General features: G+C 45.6%; 1 protein-coding gene across 1 annotated transcript; it reads right to left on the bottom strand.

Moving 5' to 3' along the window:
- Positions 1-7177: 7177 nt before the first annotated feature.
- LOC138766616 (uncharacterized) lies at positions 7178-16334 on the bottom strand. Its single transcript, XM_069944206.1, has 3 exons — positions 16145-16334; positions 8670-9167; positions 7178-7611 (listed from the first exon to the last, which is right to left on the bottom strand). Exons 1-3 carry the CDS (start codon positions 16332-16334, stop codon positions 7178-7180), a joined length of 1122 nt encoding a protein of 373 aa, XP_069800307.1.
- Positions 16335-19561: the final 3227 nt, after the last annotated feature.

Raw genomic sequence — 19561 nt, forward strand, 5'->3', positions numbered from 1 at the left:
GCAGTATTATAGTAGTATATTCCTGTATATAGGAGCAGTATTATAGTAGTTATATTCCTGTATATAGGAGCAGTATTATACTAGTTATATCCCTGTGTATAGGGGGCAGTATTATAGTAGTTATATCCCTGTATATAGGAGCAGTATTATAGTAGTTATATTCCTGTATATAGGAGCAGTATTATAGTAGTTATATCCCTGTATATAGGAGCAGTATTATAGTAGTTATATTCCTGTATATAGGAGCAGTATTATAGTAGTTATATCCCTGTATATAGGAGCAGTATTATAGTAGTTATATTCCTGTATATAGGAGCAGTATTATAGTAGTTATATCCCTGTATATAGGAGCAGTATTATAGTAGTTATATTCCTGTATATAGGAGCAGTATTATAGTAGTTATATCCCTGTATATAGGAGCAGTATTATAGTAGTTATATTCCTGTATATAGGAGCAGTATTATAGTAGTTATATTCCTGTATATAGGAGCAGTATTATAGTAGTTATATTCCTGTATATAGGAGCAGTATTATAGTAGTTATATCCCTGTATATAGGAGCAGTATTATAGTAGTTATATTCCTGTATATAGGAGCAGTATTAAAGTAGTTATATCCCTGTATATAGGAGCAGTATTATAGTTGTTATATCCCTGTATATAGGGGGCAGTATTATAGTAATTATATTCCTGTATATAGGAGCAGTATTATAGTAGTTATATTCCTGTATATAGGAGCAGTATTATAGTAGTTATATCCCTGTATATAGGAGCAGTATTATAGTAGTTATATCCCTGTATATAGGAGCAGTATTATAGTTGTTATATCCCTGTATATAGGAGCAGTATTATAGTAATTATATCCCTGTATATAGGGGGCAGTATTATAGTAGTTATATTCTATACACTGATATTCTCTCCCCAATTCACCTCTTGCCTGTACTTTGTATCGAATGTAAGGGCAATGCCATTGGTTTCCAGCACTAGTTTACATTAATAATTTTCTGTTCCTCGTCAATAATCCCATGAAGTCAGTCTGCAAATATTTAACATAAATTATTGATAGGCAGCAGATTTATTAGCACAATAATAAGAGACACGGTGTACTGTGCGCAGGTACTTGACTTATTTTGTGTTTAATGTGTAATCAATAATGTATAACACATGGACCCTTTCATCTGCAAGATTCGAAATGTCATCGACATTACACAATCCCGGCAATTAAGGCCCGGCCGCCTCCCGACGCTCTATGACCACAAAACCCCTATGGTTGTTTATAGACTGAGAAGGTTTTCTCTTTCATTTATTCTAGAGATCGGTAGCAGCAAGAATAAATCTCTGATGTGTGAATCGCTTTTCATTGACCACTGAAACAATAATGATTGCACTGTATGGTCGGATCTCCACAGTTTTCTCAGGAGAAATGATGTTTTAATTAGGACTCTGAATTCTGTAATATATTGGGATCAAGAGGCTGAAAGTTTAGTATTATAACGAGTGGGAATATTGAATTCTGTGGATTATGATTTCAATGGACAGTGTATTATTATTATTATTTTTTTTATTTATTTATTTATTTATTTATTTTGTATACTAACATTTTATAAGTAATAGTTTTCTGCTGCAGAATCGTTAAAGGGGTTGTTCACCATAAATAAAAATTTCTCTTAAATCAACTGGTCCCAGAAAGTGCCAGAGATTATTTTTTGTAAAAAAAATCTCCAGTCTTCCAGTACTTATTAGCTGCTGTATGTCCTGCAGGAAGTGGTGTATTCTCTCCAGTCTGACACAGTGCTCTCTGCTGCCACTTCTGTCCTTGTCAGGAACTGTCCAGAGCAGCAGCAAATCCCCATAGAAACCTCTCCTGCTCTCTAGATTGAAAAGAATACCACTTCATGTAAGACATACAGCAGCTGGTAAGTACTGGAAGACAAGAGATTTTTTTTAAATCTTTAATCTTTAAAAAAAAAATTAATTACAAACCTCTGGCACTTTCTGGCATTAGTAGATTTGAAGGAAGGTTTTTGTGAAATCTATGATTCATCACTTATACTGCTGTCTTCTAGTAAGATCCCTGTTGTTGCAACCAATCACAGCTCAGCTTTTATTTTCTATTCTTATGGTAGCTTTCGCCTTGCCTGAGTTGTATTTTACAGCTATTAGTGGCACACCTGATTGGCTGAGCTGGTATTTCTGGGTGGGGCCGTGACTTCATGGAAACCAGGAGATACAGGAGACAATTGGGGGACCATGTGTGGTGGCGCTGTGGCTGCGGGGGCCTCAGGACAGGTAAGTATAACTTTTTCATTATGCTCCCACCTCCCCCACATTCCCAGGTTTTTTAAGTTAGCTCGGAGTATCCATTTAAATAATCCCTCACCAGCTTTCGAGGCTGTTTGGGTGTACTTTGTAGCTGGTGTAGATTTCTGTATAACTGTCTGTGGGTGTAAATTAAAGTAAATCTGGCATGCCACTTTAGGCCATGGCGTAAGACACCGACCGTTCCGTGACCTGGCTACGGAACGGCCGTCGTCAGAGAAGATCATCTCGGCCAGTACTGCAGTACAGACCTGATGATCTTCACTGCTGCTGAATTTGGATTTGCATCAGTGTGCGCCCACATCTGAATTCCCCACTGCACACAATGGAGCATGCGGCCAGAGCCGCATGCTCCATTGTGTGCACTGACAGGTTCTAAGATTCAGTGAATAGCGGCCACAGAAAACTGACATGTCAGGTTTTTTTGCGGCGCCGCTAGGGATCCCGCCCGTAGTGTATACTATGTGTTATGTATATACTGTATGTACTATGTGTATACACGCCGGCTGGGATATCATAGACGCCAGCACTACGTAAGTTCCGTAGTAATCATGGCTGTTGTTGCACATCGGCAACAAGGGCAATGATTATTACGTAACTTACATAGTGTGAACATAGCCTGAGGGTGTAAAAGAAGAGCCCGTGGAGCCTCATTAAAGAGTCTTGAAACCGAGCACAAGCCAGATATCCCTCCGCGAAGGACCCAGCCACTTTATGGTGTAAGAGAAGTAGGTGTCAGGTCCACGGAGCTTACCGGAGGACACGGGAACCAATTTACAGTGCTGTTTAAGTGTACTTTATTGGTCTTAACTTTAAAACAATAAACTGCAGTTTTACCAAGTTTGCTGACTGATGAAGCTGTGAGCGCTGTAGTTTCCTTGTCCTCTGGTAAGCTCTGTGGACCGGACACCTACTTCTCATCACTCTCCTCCCCATCCTGTGGCTTTGGATCATGGTGTAGCTCTTTTAGACCAGGCTGCTGCAGCCACTGCCTATCTCCACTGACAGCGCACAGGTGAGCATATCCATACTTACCTGACACTGCTTATTCTCCAGTTATCACCCTATTGCACCTTTTCTATTGTTATAGCTACAGGTCTGTAACTAAAAATGGCTGGGCCCCATAGCATACTTTTAATTGGGCCCCCCCTCCCGAACTGACCACTAAGCCATCAAGTCTACATGCAAGCGCTCATCAGGAGTCTTTGCAGTTTAAGGGACATTTGCAGAACCCAGGAGCCCTGCTTGGCCACCTGGTGCTGCAAATGATGACCGCTCAGGGGGCCCAGTGTATTGCAGGAGTGAGCAACAGGGCCCCCTGATGTGGTGGGCCCCATAGCAGCTGCTATGGCTGCTACAGTGGTAGTTAGGCCCCTGTATAGCTACTATAAACTTTAGGTTACAAACCCACTTGGCGGGTCTGCAGCGAGTCTCCATGCTGCGTTTTTGCAGCGAGACTCGCTGCAGATCCCGGCCCTATACTTTTAATGGCAGACAAACACGCAGCAGGGATGTACATCCCTGCTGCGAGTTTGTCTGCAGCCCACCCCATTAACCCCCCAGCCGCCGGAGCTGATACTTCACCTGATCCCGGCTCCGGCGGTTCCCGATGTCTTCAGCAAGCCGGAGCGGGGACCAGGTGAAGTATATGCTCCAGCCAGCCGCCCGCAGCCCCGGCCGCCCGATCGACCCCCCCCCCCCCCCCCCCCCCCCCCCCCCCCCCGCAGCCCCGGCCGCCCGATCGCCCCCCCCGCAGCCCCGATCGCACGCCCCCCCGCAGCCCCGGCCGCCCGATCGCCCCCCCCCCGCAGCCCCGGCCGCCCGATCGCCCCCCCGCAGCCCCGATCGCACACACGCCCCCCCGCAGCCCCGATCGCACACACGCCCCCCCGCAGCCCCGGCCGCCCGATCGCCCCCCCCGCAGCCCCGGCCGCCCGATCGCCCCCCCCCCGCAGCCTCGGCTGCCCGATCGCACGCCCCCCCGCAGCACCGATCGCACGCCCCCCCGATCGAGCGGCCGGGGCTGCGGGGGGGGCGTGTGTGCGATCGGGGCTGCGGGGGGGCGTGTGTGCGATCGGGGCTGCGGGGGGGAGTGTGTGCGATCGGGGCTGCGGGGGGGCGATCGGGCGGCCGGGGCTGCGGGGGGGGGGGGCGATTGGGCGTCCGGGGCTGCGGGCGGCTGGCTGGAGCATATGCCTCACCTGGTCCCCGCTCCGGCTTGCTGAAGACATCGGGAACCGCCGGAGCCGGGATCAGGTGAAGTATCAGCTCCGGCGGCCGGGGGGTTGATGGGGTGGGCTGCAGACAAACTCGCAGCAGGGATGTACATCCCTGCTGCGTGTTTGTCTGCCATTAAAAGCATAGGGCCGGGATCTGCAGCGAGTCTCGCTGCAAAAACGCAGCATGGAGACTCGCTGCAGACCCGCCAAGTGGGTTTGTACCCTTATGGTGTAACACACTTTTGAGCTTGGTGCATTCTGTCAGGAAGTTGCAATTTTTTTAATTTTATTCTTGCATAGTCCACACAGTAATACATCCTTAAAATGTGCTTCAGATTTAAAACTCCCATGACCAAACCCCCCACAATACCTCAGCAATTCACAATAAAAAGACACGTGGCAATTGGCTGCCATCCCAGCCTATACAACTAGAGCTGTGATTGGTTACTGTTACAGTGGTTACTGTGAACAGTTTACATTAGTTTCAGTTTTGCACAGTTTGATAAGTCTGGCCCAATGTTTGTATATTACCTGCAAACAATTGTTGGCAATGGCCGAAAACTGACTAAAGTCTGCCGACGTTGTGATTGGACGCAAACCTCCACTCCTCGAAAAAGAGGAGCGAACTCCAGTAGAAGACGTAAGTATATAGCTTATAAAGAACTTTTAATAAATTTATTAAAACACTAAAACAAGGACACAGCATCAGGTAAAGGAACGATCCCCCTCTGTCTGGATAACCGTGCACCATAGATCGCTGTTGCCGGCATACTGCCAGAGTTCTAATGTGTCTTGCAGAAACCCATTAAAACTTTTCGATCTAATTTTTGTATACGTATTAAAAATCCCTTCAAGGGATGATATATCAAAAAAAAATTAGAACAAAAGAATGTTATAGGTTTCTGTGGAAGGCGGGAGATATTACTGACAGCCGGACAATGGCCAGTTACTGAAGGTGTGCGGCCACCTTTACCTGAGCACCACAATGCCTATTCTCTAAGGCCTCTAGCACACATCCACATTTAGTCAACCAAAAACCGATCTGTATGTGTGGACGTCCCACAGAGTGTCGTTTACAGGCCGACCGCTGGACATCTGCTTTAGACCACTGTGGACTTTTTGCTTTTCAAAGTTAAATATTTCCTGCAACTTTCAGAAGGCAAATACCTAATATCTTGGCTCTTTTCCTGGACTTTCACATTTCCCCAGTGCCAACTTTTCGGCATTATGTGTATTTTACATGTAAATGTTTCCAGTGATAACAGGTTTTATCGACAACGTGAAATTTGTACCCATTCCCAAAATGACCAATAAGCGTGCTGGCCCCTTCCCCGCCCCGCACCGTAACTTGGCTGCACGTTGCTATCAGCTCCATGAAGGACACAATGTTCAGATTTTCCTAAGCAACAATATCCCAGAGGAAATATTTCATAAATACATTACTTCCAGGATAGAATTTTTGTCAACTGGCAGAAGTTCCAGCTCTTAAATGAGAAGAGGAAAAAGTCCATGTAATAAAAGCGATGCGAGAACGAGAGGTCTCCTAAGGATACTGTTTAATGTTTAGTGTGACCTTAGCAATATAAGTTTATAGCCAAAAGAATTATGGTCATTGGAACATATGTTACAACATAGATAATGACCATTAGAGTTAGAGGAAAAGATTCCAGCTAATGAAACAGGTATAAAATTAACATTATCGCATTTTATAGCGTATATTGAAGCTAAATGCACATCTTGTACATAAAACCAACTTGGGTGAATAAGCAGGCTTTAATTCAAGACCAGCTCCCATAGAAATGAGGCTGCATTTATAGCGGCTTTTAAAGGAAGAAAAAATATTAAGAAAAAGATTTGGCTTCGAATTGAAAGAACCTACAAGAGGCTGCACCGTGTAGGGAGGGACTATGGTCGATGGGACTATGTAAGACGGGACAATGGTAAATGGGACTATAATAAACTCCTCAATGGTAGATGGGACTATGGCAGACAGATCTATGGTAAACAGGACTATGGTCGAAGAGTCTAGGGTGCACCGAATTATGGTAGACAGGTCCATGATGGGTCTATGGTAGATGGGACTATAGTAGATAAGATTATGGTAGAAGGGACTATGGTAGATAGGACTGTGGTATATGGTTCAAGGGTAGATGGGTCTATGGTAGATGGGACTATAGTAGATGAGATTATGGTAGAAGAGTCTATGGTGCACAGAATTATGGTAGACAGGTCCATGACGGGTCTATGGTAGATGGGACTATAGTACATGAGATTATGGTAGAAGGGACTATGGTAGATAAGACTGTGGTAGATGGGACTATAGTAGACGAGATTATCGTCAGGGCTGTATTTACGACTAGGCACTCGTTGTCCGGTGCCTAGGGCAGCACCTTGCAGGGGAGCAGCACCAGGGAGCAGGGGAAAGAAAACAACTTTTTTGTTTGGTTTTATTTTTTAAGTATCCAACTCCCATTCAGACTTGGGGGGGGGGGGGGGGGTATATGGTGCTATTGGTCAGGCGTAGTATGGCGGTGTTATCCAGTCATGGTATGGCAGTATTGTTAAGATCTGGTGTGGCGGTATTAAATGACGCCTGGAGCTATTACCAATATGATGTTCAGAATCTAGAAAATCGTGATGCTAAATGGTGACTGACAATGGGGCATCTTCAGGTTTGGTACCTAGGGCAGCAGCAGCTGTTAATACAGCCCTGGTTATGGTAGAAGGAACTTTGGTAAATGGGTCTTTGGTAGATAGGACTATGGTAGATGGGTCTACGGTAGATTGGTCTATGGTAGATGGGACTATGGTGGATGGGTCTATGGTAGATGGGTCTTTGGTAGATGGGTCATTGGTAGATGGGTCTTTGGTAGATGGGTCATTGGTAGATGGGTCTTTGGTAGATGGGTCTATGGTAGATTGGTCTATGGTAGATGGGACTATGGTAGATTGGTCTATGGTAGATGGGTCATTGGTAGATGGGTCATTGGTAGATGGGTCATTGGTAGATGGGTCTATGGTAGATTGGTCTATGGTAGATGGGACTATGGTAGATGGGACTATAGTAGATGGGTCTAGAAAAGGATTAGAATGAAAAGTAAGAAATATAATTTAAGAAGCACTCTAACTTTATTGCAGTGGAAGCAACAGATTTAAGGCACCGCAGCTGCATTAGAGTGCTTCTGAAACCACCATTTTTTATACTCTTCATAGACAGGTCTATGATAGATGGGACTATAGTAGAAGGAACTATGGTAGAAGGAACTATGCTGCAAGGCACTATGGTAGACATGACTTTGGTAGACAGGACAAGGACTTTGGTAGACAGGTTTATGGTAAACAGGTCTATGGTAGATGGGACTATAGTAGATGAGATTATGGTAGAAGGGACTATGGTAGATAAGACTGTGGTAGATGGGACTATAGTAGATGAGATTATGGTAGAAGGGACTATGGTAGATAGGACTGTGGTATATGGTTCGAGGGTAGATGGGTCTATGGTAGATGGGACTATAGTAGATGAGATTATGGTAGAAGAGTCTATGGTGCACAGAATTATGGTAGACAGGTCCATGATGGGTCTATGGTAGATGGGACTATAGTACATGAGATTATGGTAGAAGAGTCTATGGTGCACAGAATTATGGTAGACAGGTCCATGATGGGTCTATGGTAGATGGGACTATAGTACATGAGATTATGGTAGAAGGGACTATGGTAGATAAGACTGTGGTAGATGGGACTATAGTAGACGAGATTATCGTCAGGGCTGTATTTACCACTAGGCACTCGTTGTCCGGTGCCTAGGGCAGCACCTTGCAGGGGAGCAGCACCAGGGAGCAGGGGAAAGAAAACAACTTTTTTGTTTGGTTTTATTTTTTAAGTATCCAACTCCCATTCAGACTTGCCATTAAATCTGGTGTCTTTTCAAAGGGGGGGGGGGGGGGGGTATATGGTGCTATTGGTCAGGCGTAGTATGGCGGTGTTATCCAGTCATGGTATGGCAGTATTGTTAAGATCTGGTGTGGCGGTATTAAATGACGCCTGGAGCTATTACCAATATGATGTTCAGAATCTAGAAAATCGTGATGCTAAATGGTGACTGACAATGGGGCATCTTCAGGTTTGGTACCTAGGGCAGCAGCAGCTGTTAATACAGCCCTGGTTATGGTAGAAGGAACTTTGGTAAATGGGTCTTTGGTAGATAGGACTATGGTAGATGGGTCTACGGTAGATTGGTCTATGGTAGATGGGACTATGGTGGATGGGTCTATGGTAGATGGGTCTTTGGTAGATGGGTCATTGGTAGATGGGTCTTTGGTAGATGGGTCATTGGTAGATGGGTCTTTGGTAGATGGGTCTATGGTAGATTGGTCTATGGTAGATGGGACTATGGTAGATTGGTCTATGGTAGATGGGTCATTGGTAGATGGGTCATTGGTAGATGGGTCTATGGTAGATTGGTCTATGGTAGATGGGACTATGGTAGATGGGTCTATGGTAGATGGGACTATGGTAGATGGGTCTATGGTAGATGGGTCTTTGGTAGATGGGTCTTTGGTAGATGGGTCTATGGTAGATTGGTCTATGGTAGATGGGACTATGGTAGATGGGACTATAGTAGATGGGTCTAGAAAAGGATTAGAATGAAAAGTAAGAAATATAATTTAAGAAGCACTGCAACTTTATTGCAGTGGAAGCAACAGATTTAAGGCACCGCAGCTGCATTAGAGTGCTTCTGAAACCACCATTTTTTATACTCTTCATAGACAGGTCTATGATAGATGGGACTATAGTAGAAGGAACTATGGTAGAAGGAACTATGCTGCAAGGCACTATGGTAGACATGACTTTGGTAGACAGGACAAGGACTTTGGTAGACAGGTTTATGGTAAACAGGTCTATGGTAGAAGAGACTAAGGTAGACGGGACTATGGCAGACTGGACTATGGTATACAGGCCTGTGGTAGATGGAACTATGGTGGACAAGACTATGCTAGATGGGACTATGGTACACAGGTCTATGGAGTGGTATATTCTCTCCACTCTGACACAGTGCTCTCTGCTGCCACCTCTGTCCATGTCAGGAACTGTCCAGAGCAGGAGAGGTTTTCTGTGGGGATTTGCTGCAGCTCTGGACAGTTCCTGACATGGACAGAGGTGGCAGCAGAGAGCACCGTATCAGACTGGACAGAATACACCACTTCCTGCAGAACATACAGCTGCTGATAAGTACTGGAAGATTGGACATTTGTTAATAGAAGCAAATTACAAACCTGTATAACTTTCTGGCACCAGTTTATTTAAATATAACTTTTTCCCTCCAGACCCCTTTTAGACCACCATGAGGGACAGTGACACCAACAGGCTAGAGACCCTGCTCACCACCTACATCCAATCTCACGTATGTTGGAATAACACATAGAAGGAACATCAGAGGCAGAAGATGAAGGTGAAATATGGAGGGAACAGGTGCAGAACATGTACGGAACAAGGATAGAGCACAGACACAACAGATACAGAATGTAAAGGAAACAGAGGTAGAACAAAGACAGAGATAGAAGAGAACGGTTAGCGGCACTGGCGTAGCTACCATGGGGGCAGGGTACGCCGTCGCTATGGGGCCCGGGGGTTCAGGGGGCCCGGGCCCCCGCGTTAAAACATGCCCCCGCCCCCTGTATTGCCGCTCACTATGCATATGCATAGTGAGCGGCCCTGAGCCATCCCCCCGCCCGCCCCTTCTATCGCCGCTCAGCTGAGCCGATCAGAAGCCCGGGAAAGTGCAATGAGCAGCACTTTCCTGGGCTCCTGATCGGCTAAGCGGCGATGGAGGGGGCGGGCTGGGCAGGCGGAGGGGATCGCTGTCCTACTCACCTGTCCGCCGGCCCCAGCAGCTCCTCTCCCGACACTCCGGTCTCCCGTCATCCTCCGGCACAGGCAGCAGGGTACAGAGACGCTGCCTGTGTCCCCGAAGTGTTCTGCAGCGGCAGATGAGGATGACGGGAGACCGGAGTGTCGGGAGAGGAGCTGCTGGGGCCGGCGAACAGGTGAGTAGCCTGTTTGTTGTTTTTCTGGTCGCAGGGGGGCTACTATGGGGGCACTATATGGGGCATTGGCTACTGTCTGGGGGCATTGGCTACTATGGGGGCACTGTCTTCTATGGGGGCACTGTATGGGGGCATTGGCTACTATGGGGGGCACTGTCTTCTATGGGGGCACTGTATGGGGGCATTGGCTACTATATGGCGGCATTGGCTACTGTATGGGGGCATTGGCTACTATATGGGGGCATTGGCTACTATGTGGGGGTATTGGCTACTATATGGGGGCATTGGCTACTATATGGGGGGCACTATATGGGGGCATTGGCTACTATATGGGGGGCACTATATGGGGGCATTGGCTACTATGTGGGGGTATTGGCTACTATATGGGGGCATTGGCTACTATGTGGGGGCATTGGCTACTATGTAGGGGCACTATGTGGGGGCATTGGCTACTATATGGGGAGCACTATATTATGGGGGCATTGGCTACTATGTGGGGCACTATATGGGGGGATTGGCACCAATTACACTGCTGCTATCTCCAAACTGTGACAATAAGCAAAATATTTTTTTTCTATTTTCCCCCCTAAAATCAGGGGTGCGTCTTATCAAAAGGCGCGTCCTATAAAGTGAAAAATATGGGGGGGGGGCCTTAAAAATTTTTGCTATGGGGCCCTGTGAATCCTAGCTACGCCCCTGGTTAGCGGTAGATCATGAATGCAAAAAAATATATATATCTCCAAGTCCCAAATAGGAAATTGTATAAGATAGAGCGGTAACACAGACGTATTGTGTCCACACATTAGAGCACATTTGCTCAACCAAGAAGAGCTGTAAAGAGCGGCACATTTCACAGCGGCGTCTTTCATTACCGCAACCGGGATGCATGTACAGCAATTACCGGCACCTCATTATGTATCGGAGCTGTCAGCATTCGGAGGCAAGGAACGTCTTCTGCCTAGGTGTAACATTTCTCTGCAGGAACAAGGCAATCTTGACGATTATACCGTTTGTATACATACATTACCATAATGTGCTGCCAGCAAAAAAAAAGTGTAAGAGTAAAGTAAAAGAGTTTACTGGTGTGAACAGGAGAGATAGAGCGATGACTATCAGGAAACGGCATCCATAGGCTGATACTTCTACACAGACCATGGACCATGGTGCTAGAAAAAAAATATCTGAGCCATGGGAGGATCCTCTAGTGTCCTGGTGGGCAAGACGAGTCCTGGTGCCATCTCCTCCCACATGTACACGGCCATCCACATGATGGAGAACGTGACCCCTTAGACCAGACACCTTCTTCCATTGCTCCATGCTCCAGGTTTGAGCTCTATTGTAGACACCTCTGGTGGTGGAAAGTGGTCACATGGGCTCCATACATGTCCTGTTTAGCGTTAAGTGAACTGTTTTGGCTTTTGACATTTGACTACCGGCATCTGGAGAGGTTAAATGCCGCCCTAGGGAGTCCTTGGAAACGTTGACTCTCTAGTCCCTGGGAGTCAAATGCCAAGCGTTCGCGTTCGAGGAACGCTTTGGACCAGTTCAGCACTCTCCTGTGTGATCTGACTCCTTTCTATTATAGCCAGCAGGAAGTTTTTCAGCAGTTTGCTCTACAGCAGCTCCTCTGTGTGATCAGACCCGCCAGGCTAGCCTTTACCCCCTACACATCTATGAGCCTTGTGCCCCCATGATCATCTCTCCAGTCCCTGGTTGTCCTTTATTGGACACTTTTGGTGAGATCTGACCCTGGCATGTATTCTTCGCTATTTACCCCAATCACAGTCACTCATATAATTACATTCACCCATTTCCTCTGCTTCCAACTAGAGATGCACCTGGAGCACGCTCGAGTACAATCATTCCGTATTGGATTACCAGTGGCTGTAGAGGGAGTTCTGGTGGACACATCCTATGGTTGTATCCATCTGTTCTAGGGCTGCAACCAACTTCTTCAACCACCAGTAATAAAATGCTGCATCCTCCGACCCCAACATGCTCCAGCTGCGCTCATCTCTACTTCCAACAGAACTGACTGGTCACCTCCTCCTGTTATCTGATATTCCATATCCACAATATAGCGCTTTTATTTTTATTCTTTGTGGTGCGGTATTATATATAGCGGTACAGCTTTTTGTGCTTATATAGTAAAAGTTTTAACTTTAGCTTAAAAAACCTAATGATAAGAGTTAGAACTGTTAAAGAAAAAGACATATGTCCATCAAGTTCAACCAAGGAAGGGATGGATGAAGGGAATGGAATCAAATAATAATAGTAATAGTGATAGTGAGGTGTAATAATAATAATAATAATAATAATAATAATACATAAAAATAATAATAGTGATAGTGAGAAATAATAATAATAATAATAATAATAATAATAATAATAATAATAATACATAAAAATAATAATAGTGATAGTGAGGAATAATAATAATAATAACAAAAACAACAATAATAATAATAATAATAATAATATTGACAGTGAGGAATAATAATAATAATAATAATAATAATAATAATAGTAGTGAGGAGTAAAATCAATTAAAAACAATGATTATGATAATATTTATACCAATAGTGTAATAATAATAATAATAATAATAAATAATAATAATTTATTATTGTTTTTATTATTACTGTTATTATTATTATTAATGGTAGTCAGGTGTAATAATTATATATTTGGACGTTGATTACCGGGGAACCTTGAGACATTGACGTAAAATCTTGTGCCACTTTCCAATCTTTCACCCACAGATAAAAAATAACAGGCGCCAGACTTTCACAAACACCAGTAAAACGAGAACGGCGTAAGTAATTGCGCCCCAAAGAAGGGTTGGGTTATATGTGTCCATTTGTCGATCCCCCCAAGACCTTCCCATTCATTTCAGTGAAATGTGTTTCCATTAAAATTATGCAGAGAGGAAAGGAAGGTAATTTGGGAAGGTGAAATTCCCGGCACATTATGAGCCCCGGCATAAATATGAATCAGGGATATTTACTGCCAACAGATGCTGCAGTCAGAAAGCAATTAATGCAAAAAATGGACTCAGGTCCGTGATTGTGCACCTCAGCAGAAAGCCCGCTCCCAGGGAACAAAGGCTCCCGCTAATTGAAACAAACTGCCTTGTTTTCGGCAAAGTGAGAAATTTGTCAGGTGTTAACTTGTTAACAACGAACATAAAATTCTCTCTGATTACAAAGAAACAATCGACAGCGAATTTCGCTATTGACAGAAATCTCACTATTAAGCAGTAATTGTCGCCTAATTCATTCCATATGCAAATGGCTTGTACTTAGGATTGTGACGCCTGGTCTGTTAGCTGCATTGTTCTATCAGGCAGAGGGATGGCGGCGGGAGAGGTGAGGCCATGGCAGTGCCGTACCCTGCAATATGTATGACCTGCGGCGCTGATGTGAAATGTGAACAGGACAGGTGGGAGGGTAAAACGATGGATAGTTACCCTCATTGTCACATACGCTGTGTCAGTACAGGGGTGCAAAGATTTAAGAAGCTCCGGAGCTCCTGGCATCATCAGGGACGATGAGATTGGGAGTTTGTGGATCCCATTCCATAGCACATTGTCCATATATATGGATTGATTGTGAATTCCATATGGCTGCATCCATATTCTCTAGGACTCGGACTAGGGCGGCATCCAGCTATCGGGAGTCAGAGGCCGAGCATTTAGGTGTGGGACAGAACAGTTCGGAAAGTTCGCTCAACACTAGTAATAACGGCCGTAAACAATGACAGCATTAAGGCTGCTGTGTTGCCCCCCACTCTGGCGTTGTTGTTGTTGTTGCGGTGGTGGTCACTGCGTGGGGCTGCGCCATTTTTAGTTAGAGACACACACGTGATCAGTGATAAGTATATGGATGTGCTACCATGTCTGTTTTTTTCTTCAGAGAATTACTACACGGACAAAGAATGTACTAGTCTTATCACAGTTGTCCAAGATGTTTGATAAATGCGGCCGTTCTTTGTAAAAGTTTAAAACTTTTATACCTAATAATAATAAAAATAATAATATAAATAAATAACTAAATAAAAAACTTGACCCTATTAGCGCCTCCATGAGGTCATCCACAATGGCGCCGCGGTCCCCATATCTTCCGTTTCTCGCTCAGACATTAGGCCGATCACATAGTGAATGGCACAGAGGACTCGGCCGTCGCTCTCCGGCTTATCTTCCTCTTCTGAAGACTCCGAGATGTTTATGCATTAATCCTCGGATGCTCCTTGATGGTTGTTTTCAATCAGAAAAACATTTGGCTTCAATCAATAAGCGGCTTTTACAATGACATTTACAGAGGAAAGACTTTCCGGAGTTTTCTTTCATATTAAATGTCCAAGATGAATTCTTTCTTTTATGTTTGTTTGGGGGAAGGAAACTTGTGTCTGTCTGTGGCATCTTATACAAAGCTGGAGGTCGCCTCAGGTCAAAGGGCAAGACTAGTGATGAGCGAGTACTAAAATGCTCGGGTGCTCGTTACTCGAGACGAGTATTTCCCAATACTCGAGTGCTCGTTTCGAGTAACGAACCCCATTGAAGTCAATGGGAGACTCGAGTATTTTTGCAGGAGACTCAAGTTCGGTAGAGGGAAGGTCGTGTGAAAACCCGTCAACCTCAGAAATTGATGGAAACACGACGGAAATGGACAGGAAACAGCAGGGGCAGCATGTATGGATGCCTCTGATGCTGCCTAATGGCACCATTATGCCTAATTCTGGGCAACAGCCTGGGTAAAACTGAGGGACAGCAATGCATTCTGGAACCTGTAGTACTGAGTACATCTGCTCAACCAGGAAATACAGAAACACAAAACAGAACAAAAAACCACAAAACAAATGGATTTTTGGTAGTTTCAAAACTGGGATAGATAGGTAATAATAATAAATAATGCTATATGCTTCTGCAGAAGTTTCATTTTTTTCTTGCCTCGATCCGGAGTTCCCCTTTAAGAAAAAAAATTTAATTAAGAAAAAAGTACAATATATCTATACATCTATATCTATACAACCAATGAAAAGTGAGATAAGTGCAGAACTTTAAACTTTTACAATGTGAACTATGAACCGAAAACAGTCACCCACCAATAGTGACATCCCATTCCCTAGGTGACTAATGTGACAATTCTAAGTGCTAACAAACAAGCCTGAGCACAGCTAGATAGATTTCTCTCTCATACTGTGCAAACTTACAATATGTATATATCCCAACAAAATAAACTGAAGGGTAACCATCATTTCCAAATTTCTGACATGTCACAAACTTGTTAGGGTCCAAGTGCTGACCCTAACCCTACTTGCTTAAGGGAAGGGGGAGAGGGCCCTCAGCCGGGTGCGGCATCTGTTCCTTCCTGATCATCACTTCCAGGATAGACAAACAGAAACAAAAAGGTGACGACCGGACCACCTCTGCCCTATTTTGGCAACTGTTGGGGGTCAGGAGGCTGACATGTCAATAGGAAAGGTATGGTCACGTCGATCGTTCTATGAAGTGATAGTTACCCTCCCCTTTAAGGCACAAACAGCATTAACAAACTATTACCTGTGGCGGTGTGTATCCTAAACGTCATTTTTGTCAACTCCTTTTCCTCGCTCTCCTCCTGACTTTGAGTTACATCCGTGACAACAACCTCACTGTCTGACAACCGGGTCTCATCGTCATCATCAGACACCTCTTCCAACCCCGCTTGCAAGTCCCCACTCTCATCACCCACTGACTGCCTGAGCTGCATAGTTTGGGCATCAGGACAGATTGACTGCTCAGGTTGCTGTGACTCAGGGAAGGGTCCAGAAAACAGTCCCTGGGAGCCTGGTGGTGGTGGTGGATGGAGGGGCCAGGCTGTGGGGAAGGAGGCTGAGCTAATGGAGCAAGGGTTCCACTCCCTTGGGTAGCGTGGGTGGACTGCGTGGAATACTGGATGGTGGATAAGTTACTGGACACATTATCCGTTATCCACATGATCACCTGTTCACACTGCTGCGGTTTCAATAACGGTCTACCATGAGACCCCGTAAGTTGGGCAAAGAAGCTAGGGAGTGGACGTCTGCGGTGTGCCACTGCTACCTCCTCAACAGGTGCTGCTGTGTCACCCTGCCCTGAACCATGGCCTCCGGGAACCATATCACTTGGAACCCCACGGCCTCGTCCTCGACCCTTACCCCTGGGGTTCACCATTTTATGGACACTCCACAGTATGGAACTGAGATAGGCCTTGCATATGAAATACAGAAATCAGGAAAAATATTTGTGCTCCCACAAGTTTTGGGGGGGCTATACGGTACTATCTGGTAGTGGCTGGATCTAGACACACGCTGTGATACCCCCTTACAATGGGCAGTGAAGTTTTATAAAGGTGTACTACAAATCCCAGCAATACAGTGTAGTACCCACTAGTTTAGGGGGGGCTGTACGGTACAATCAGGTAGTGGATGGACCTAGATACACGCTGTGATACCCCCTTACAATGAGCAGTGAAGTTCTATGCAGGTGTACTACAAATCCCAGCAATATAATGTAGTACAGCAGGATCACCAGCCCCAAAATCGAAAAGGAGTCCACTGAGCACTTCTTAGGGGTGTGTATGCAACACCTAATGTCCCCTTTCTGCCAGCAGCGGGTCACCACAGTGTGCTGGTTAAATCACGGTAGCAGCACTACAACTCCCAGCCAGCAGTCTGTAGTAATAGTATTAATAAAAGCTTTTAAGCCCAGAAAAGGTCTGTTTGTTTATATTGCTAGTATATACCCTGCCTACTGGAAGGCTATATCCTACACTGACACTCTCCCTGACCAGCAGCAGCTCTCTCCCTGATCTCTCACAGCATGCGTCTGAAGCGAGCACTGCCGGCGCCCAGTTTTATATGGCAGGGTCACCTGATCTGGCCAACCAATCGCTGCTATCGACATGTATGGGTCCCACGTCATCGCAGGATGAACCAAAGAGTCTCCTGCATGTTTATTGGCTGAGAAATAGCGCCCAAACTTACAGCAAACGGATGATGAGATTTCCTCGAGTATTGCTAGATGCTCGTCCGAGTAACGAGTACCATCGAGTACCCTAATACTCCATCGAGTACCAAGCTCGGACGAGCACGTTCGCTAGGTATCAAAAACGTAATACAAATCTCCAAGCCCCTCCCCCTTAATAAGACCCCTCCCACCCATCTATTTGCACCAATTGTCTGCATTGATACCCGGGGTTGCTACATTGCAAAATCAGGTGGGCTTCTGGTGGGCTTCTTTGCTTGGGTACTTGTCATGGTGGCCAGGAGTGGTGATACTCCCCCCCAGACACGCTGACACTGGGCACTGTAGTATAACTTTTACTTAGAATCTTCAGTGCGATACAGTTAATGTGGTGAATCAGTCTGGTGTTGCTGTTGGCCGGGGTAGCCCTGGCGTTGTTGTGGCGGCTAGGTGGGTGTAGGGTCACGGCAGCCTGGAGTGGTGTCAGAGAGGCACTGCTTCCGCAGGTTTGGATAAGCCAAGTGTACGCTGGTGTGTAGGTGCAGAATGATAGGCAGAGTCCAGCAGCTTAACCAGAATAACGTCCATTTACTTAGGTTCTTCAGTGCAATACACAATAAGGCTTCAGTAATTGCAGCTGCAGGCAGGAGGCAGAAGAAGTTGTAACAGCAGAATTGAGAATAGAGCAACATCTTGGGGGCCCTGTCCAAGGTAGCTGTGTACTCTGCCTGGATAGTGTAGCTGAGAGAAGAATCTCATACTCACGTATCTGACTGCCTAATGCCCTGGAGTGTTGGGATACCCGTCCTATTAGGGTGGTACAAGGCCCCAGGTCCCTGCAGTGGGTGAAGCAGACTTCCTTTTAAAATAGCCGTGTGTTACAGCAGGATACATAGGTAAGTGGCAGCTTTGTCCTGTTGGGGTCAGTACCATACTGAGGTAAACTGCCCTGTGTGTTTGCTGAGTGTATCCCTGGCATGGACAAGGTGATACTCAGAGGACGTTGTTTCCTCCTGAGGGGTCTAGCACTGCATGCTAGCGGTGGTTACTTGCATAACAATGGAGAAAAGTATTTTGGTCCCTGACAAGGGTCCTGGCCTAATCCAGGCCCTGGCTTCACTGCAGCAGGAACTGTCTCTTTGTCTGTATCTCTCTCCACTGACTGAAATAAAAGATTCCCCCCACCAGGAACTAACCTCCCTTTTGTAGGGGCAAACTAGCTTATTTGTGATTGGTGGGGCTGTGTGATGCAAAGAGAGAAGGAAGAGGATAGGTAGAAAAGCCTGCACCTGTAACAGGAGGAAAGTGAACATGTGACATACAACAGTTAACTGTGTGTTCCTTCAGCTGTGCAGAACATAAGGCATACACAAACTACAGCAGTGACACCTAGTGGGGAAAACATAGAATACACTTCAACCATATCCCACAGTGGGACCCTTTAATGATTTACTTTACCCAGATGCAATAAAAAACAAACAAACCTGGAGTCAGATTTTGAAAGCCGATCAACGTGAGTTAGGCAGAGTGTGAGGGACTATGTGCTAGATCCTCCTAATATCAATGACCCCCAGTCATCCACATTATTGTGACTCCACCCGACCCCAACACGTGCCGATTCTTGGCTGATCCAGACTGATCTTTTTTGATCCAGACTGATCCTCTTTGAGCCGGACTGATCCTCTTTGAGCCGGACTGATCTTCTTTGTGCCGATTCTGAGCATCCTCCATGATGAGACATCACCGGCACCATAACCTGAATGATGATCAGACCCCTCCTCTATTTCTATGGACATTTCTGCATATTATTTAGAATGGAGATACACTGCTCATAATGGACGGGAGGATCCTGACAGCGGCCATTGCCAGATTGTGTGCGGTATGCTGGCGGTGTGCTGGCCTTCTGCTCCGACTATCTGATGGCAGCAGCGGCAGAATGCCGGGGCGAGGGATATTATCAGCAAACAGTCTTTATCAGGATGTTCCTCTTTA

This window comes from Dendropsophus ebraccatus, chromosome 10 (assembly GCF_027789765.1).
Source record: "Dendropsophus ebraccatus isolate aDenEbr1 chromosome 10, aDenEbr1.pat, whole genome shotgun sequence".
NCBI lineage: Eukaryota > Metazoa > Chordata > Amphibia > Anura > Hylidae > Dendropsophus > Dendropsophus ebraccatus.

What these genes read in the sequence shown, in the direction of transcription:
- LOC138766616 (XM_069944206.1), bottom strand. Translation starts at nt 16,334, where the DNA reads ATGCAGCTCAGGCAGTCAGTGGGTGATGAGAGTGGGGACTTGCAAGCG. An exon ending in TAGGATACACACCGCCACAG is followed by an intron (nt 9,168 to 16,144) that starts GTAATAGTTTGT and finishes ATCCTTTTCTAG; the next exon opens with ACCCATCTACTATAGTCCCA. An exon ending in AACAGCTGCTGCTGCCCTAG is followed by an intron (nt 7,612 to 8,669) that starts GTACCAAACCTG and finishes ATCCTTTTCTAG; the next exon opens with ACCCATCTACTATAGTCCCA.